The sequence below is a fragment of the Salvia miltiorrhiza genome, chromosome 4 (assembly GCF_028751815.1).
Source record: "Salvia miltiorrhiza cultivar Shanhuang (shh) chromosome 4, IMPLAD_Smil_shh, whole genome shotgun sequence".
Taxonomy (NCBI): Eukaryota; Viridiplantae; Streptophyta; class Magnoliopsida; order Lamiales; family Lamiaceae; genus Salvia; species Salvia miltiorrhiza.
Window position 1 is genome coordinate 5,851,664 of NC_080390.1, and position 4,937 is coordinate 5,856,600.

The 4,937-nt window shown below is 39.7% G+C and overlaps 1 protein-coding gene across 1 annotated transcript; it reads right to left on the reverse strand.

Annotated features, from left to right (window-relative positions):
* Positions 1 to 470: 470 nt before the first annotated feature.
* On the reverse strand, positions 471 to 4,520 carry LOC131022414 (protein NRT1/ PTR FAMILY 5.4). The gene is made up of 4 exons (XM_057951882.1): positions 4,368 to 4,520; positions 4,050 to 4,267; positions 2,738 to 3,255; positions 471 to 1,449 (listed from the first exon to the last, which is right to left on the reverse strand). Exons 1-4 carry the CDS (start codon positions 4,432 to 4,434, stop codon positions 615 to 617), a joined length of 1,638 nt encoding a protein of 545 aa, XP_057807865.1. The 5' UTR covers positions 4,435 to 4,520; the 3' UTR covers positions 471 to 614.
* Positions 4,521 to 4,937: the final 417 nt, after the last annotated feature.

Below are 4,937 nucleotides of genomic sequence, written 5' to 3' on the forward strand. Positions count from 1 at the left end.
TTAAATTTTTTGTCGAAAATAAGTTGATCAACTTAGCTGAGACGAATAAAGTAATAATCATAATATTATAAAAGACTCCGAATATTAGCAATTTCAATAAAATCATAATGCTACATTAGTTGCACCATAATATTACAAAAATAAATATTCTACCATCATAAAATTTCTCTTCTATTTAATTTTCATGTTTTGAAATCGCTACATAATCGTTTCATTAGTACATATTTACAAATTCATCATTTCTGATATAAGATATTAGACAATCATTCGATAACGTATCTCATATGATTGAGTAGAGAGAAATTGGAATTATTACTAAAAATAATACTAATATTTATGTATTTATTTAATATTAAATATAAAATTACTAAAATACCCCTAATGTTTTTAAAATTTTCAGTGGGGCCCAGTGCCCCCAGTGCCCCCCCCCCCCCCTCTAGCTACGTCACTTAATATAGGGCACCTGATAATGGTAAAATAGAAAGCAAATACGAGCCTGCAGGCTTAATTAACTTCTTTTTAACATTCCCCCAATCTCTACATATTAATTGAAAACTATACACATACATATTATTTTGTGACACATACATTAGCATTACAAACACGATCAACAATCAAGCTGGTTGTGTCCTCTTATACACAAACCTATTAGCCACACAAACATAAACACAGAAATTGATCGCACTCACACCCCCCAAAACCCAATAAAAATTCTGCAGCTTCGCCCTATTTATATTATCCCCCAGCCACCCCTCCCCACCGCCGCCGCCGCTGCTGACCCTCTGCACCACCGCTATAAACCCAGTGCTGAGGAAGCTCCCGACCCCGGTGACGGTGATGTAGGCGGCGGCCCCGACGCTCCTCATCCCGACGGGCATCTGGTCGTAGAAGAGCTCCTGCAGCCCCACGACCGCGAAGACGTCGGCCACCCCGCACAGCACGTACTGCGGCACCACCCACCACGCGGACATGGGGACGGGCGCCGCGGGGCTGTCGAGCAGGCCGTGGCGGGCGGCGACGCGGAGCCTCCGGGACTCGACGAGGGCGGCGACCGCCATGGTGAGCACGGAGAGGAGCAGGCCGGTGCCGATGCGCTGAAGCATGGTGATGCCGGAGGGGCGGGCCGTGAGGGAGCGGGAGATGGGGACGAGGGCCCGCTCGTAGACGAGGACGGAGAGGAGGATGGTGAGGCCCGTGATGACCTGGAAGGAGGCCGCCGGGATTTGGAAGGTGGGGCTGAGGGAGCGGTTGAGGGTGGAGGCTTGCTTCGTGAAGTAGGTGCCTAGCTGGGCGATCACCACGCCGAACATCAGGCAGCTCAGCCAGATTGGGATCAGTTGGAACACCAGCTTCGCTTCTTCCACTTGCTTCACCGAGCTCAGCCGCCATGGATCCCGCTTCTCGCTCGACGCGTCTCTCTCGTCGATCATCGCTGCTTTCTCTACAAACCTGCCATCAACGCCCAAAACGAAAAAAAAAGGCTCCCTTAACAAATTAAACTTCCATATTTTTGTCATCCTGTGTGGCTACATAATTTAATCTATAAAGCACAATAAACCAAAAAATTTAATTTAGATTTTCTAGCATTTTCAGAAACAGAAACAAAATCATCGATCAAATATTTTCAATACTGCACTTTCAATGCTTAAAATTATTTTATTGAAAGAACATTAAAAAAGCAATACAAAGCTCTAACAAATTCAAGAACTTCATCGGTCGATTTTATTATGATGGTAACACAATTTGTAACGTTTACAATAAGAAAATAAATCTTCAGGATGTCAAATGAATAATATTTTTTAATGAATTTAAGATTAGTTAATACTCCATCCATCTCTTAAATAAATACTCATATTTTAAAAAAAATTATTCGTCCCTGAAATGAGACTCATGTTCTTTTTAGTAAATATACCTTACATATATAATTCACTCACAGCAAAAATAAAACTATTATTCAAATCACATAATTAATTTTTAAAAATTGTATAATTCTCAAATGCATGTATATCCATTTGAAGGACGTAATGAGTATTAATAATTAATAAAATTATTTTAAAATTTAGGCCCCCTCAAATTTAGGGGGCCTAGGCCGGCATGGGTTGTTAGTGATTGATTCGGTGCGAAAGGTGCCGACGTGATTCGAATTTACAACATTTAAAGGGGAGAAATATCACTTATCTGCGATGCTCGAGTGTTTTTTCTAACAATTAATTGTTACACACATTACAATTACTAGCTAAGTTTTTAACCTAGAAGAATTATGTTGAGTTATACGCGTAGGTGATTATCTCAAAAAGATAAAGCATAGGTATATAGTTTGACTATTATATTACTTCATATTTCTACATAAGTGCGCCAAATTATATATGATTGGAATAATGGCTACAGACAATATATTATAATATGAGGACAGAACATCCATGCAGTCATTTAATAGAGGAAAAAAAGAAAGTTTTAACACGTAATGTGCACCTAGTCCACATTCAATATACTCATAAAGTCCACCTCCAATTCAAACGTGCTTACTTTCAACCTAATTAAAAAATATTATTGAAACGACAGCCATATCTCAATTTCTCTAAATTAAACCACAAGGTCAAAAACCAAATCATTCACAAACAGTCTGCTCATATAATTGCGGCACTTTGTAGTCAAGTATTTAATTTTAAGTATATATATACTTATAATTAATTTTCTTAATATTTGTATTTTTTAGAAAAATGAAGAAAAATATCACCTGAAGTGACTAGTAGGAGCCAAAGTGTGAGCCCCCGCGCCACCCTCCATGCTGACGTCAGCATCTTCGACGCAGACGCCGCGCGCCTCCCCCTCCGACAACCGCCGCTTCCTCACGGCGGCGACCACCACCTGCGCCAACCTGGTGAACGGGCTCCCCACCGGAGCCTGGCGGGAGTAGGTCCCGCTTCCGGCCAGGAAGATGAGAAGCGCCGCCGCCACCGCCGCCGCCAGCATCCCGAACCCTAAGCTCCAGCCGACGTAATCCTCCACGTAGATCACCACCAGCACCGCCAAGGTGGCGCCGCAGACGATCCCGACGTACCACCAGTTGAAGAAGGAGCTCTTCGCCTCCTTCTCTTGCGGGATGTTCTCGTCGAATTGGTCGGCGGCGAAGGTTTGCACGCACGGCTTGTGACCGCCTTCGCCTACGGTGAGAATGTAGAGCGCAATGAAGAAAACTGTATGGCGTGCTTCGAGAGGAACCGCAGAGACTGCTACCGTCAGCAATATGAGGCCCTGCCAAATTAAATTACTATTTAATTAATTGACAAAAAAATATAAAATTGGTATGTTGTCTTACGCTGACAGCAACGTTAATAATCAATTAAAATATAAGTTTATTGCGAGTATTTTCCGACTCAGTGCAATACATCTGTGAAGTCGCATATAAAATTTGAATATATTTTGGGATGCGATCGTAAATTTTAAATTACTAATTCAGTACTTGCTAATTACTCCCTCCGTGCACCAATTCAAGGCCTACTTGCCTTTTTGGTCCGTCCACAAAAACAAGGCCTACCTATTTTTGATAAGTTTTTATTCATTATTTAATCAAAAAAGTCAAAGATTCTTTACAAAAAAGTGGGACCCTTTCTCCACTCAACTAATAAAAATACATTTTTTCTTAAAAAGTGGGACCATTTCTCCACTCAACTAATAAAAATACACTTTTTCTTAAAAACCGTATTTTTTCATATAGGCCTTTAATTGGTGGACGGAGGGAGTAGTAAATACTGTTCTATTGGTTTGTTCAATTTAGTATAGTATTTCCTTTTAAAAAATCCCAAAAATGTTTATTTTCTATATTAATAATGATCTAACTAACATCTGTTGCAGATTCCTTTTTCTTTTTCTTTTTATAGGTCAAAATAGGCTTTTATGAGAATTGAATGAGATGATGAAAGATCGTTGAAATTTTGCTGCGGAAATAGAGGGGATTAATGAAACGAGACGTACATACATTGAATTGAAATGGTTTAGTTGGAGGAAAAGGGGGAAATAAATGTAGAGCGAGAGAGAGAGAGACGTACAATGAGGTAAATGACGGAAGAGATGAGAATGGTTTTGAATCGGCCGACGTAGGAGTCGGCGAGGAAGCCGCCGACCACCGGGAAGATGGCGGCGACGCCTTGCCACGTGTTGACGCTCTTGGCGGCGGTGGCGGTGGGCTGGCCGAGCACCTTCGTCAGGTACATGAACAGGTTTCCGGCCACTCCGTAGTAGGCAAATCTCTCCGCCACCTCCACAACTAATTAGCAATCAATCAATTAAGTTTCCACATAGTTGAAAAAATAATTCACAATCGAAATAATATAAATATAAAGTTATAATAAAAAGGAGATAATTACAGATGATGAAAATGGCGGATTTCCAGCCACCTCTGGAAGGTTTGGTGGAAGGGGGATTCGCAGCCATAAGAGGTTTTGCGGACTAGCTGTGTCTTTAGCTTGTAGTATTTGCATACACACATTCACACACTTATATATGTATACATATATCACAAAAGCATTTTTAAAAAAAAAAAAAATTCGATGACGTGATTAACCCAATTGCTATTTTAGGTGAATATATTGGATAAACATCTGAATCTGTACAATCGCTCCAAATCACACATGAGAAAAAAAAAATCATGTATAATATTTTATTTTATCAACATATAGCAATACTAAATCTGTCCATCAAATAAGTACTCATTTGAAGTTAGCATGAGTTTTAAAAAATTGATTAAGTATGTAAGAATATAATAAAGTTATTTGAGTGTAAATATACAAACTTTCAATATTTTCTAGTTTTTTCCACGATTTTCATGCTCTTTTGATTTTTTCCACGAAATTCATTTTTTCGCACAAATTTTATTTTCCCCGCATTTCTCTCTCAATGATAGAATTTTTTTTATCCAAATATCACATTGAAGCTTT

Coding starts and splice junctions, on each gene's coding strand:
- LOC131022414 (XM_057951882.1), bottom strand. CDS start 4,434: ATGGCTGCGAATCCCCCTTCCACCAAACCTTCCAGAGGTGGCTGGAAA. Junction 4,268..4,367: donor ATCCGCCATTTTCATCATCT/GTAATTATCTCC, acceptor ATTGCTAATTAG/TTGTGGAGGTGGCGGAGAGA. Junction 1,450..2,737: donor GCTCCTACTAGTCACTTCAG/GTGATATTTTTC, acceptor CGTTGATGGCAG/GTTTGTAGAGAAAGCAGCGA.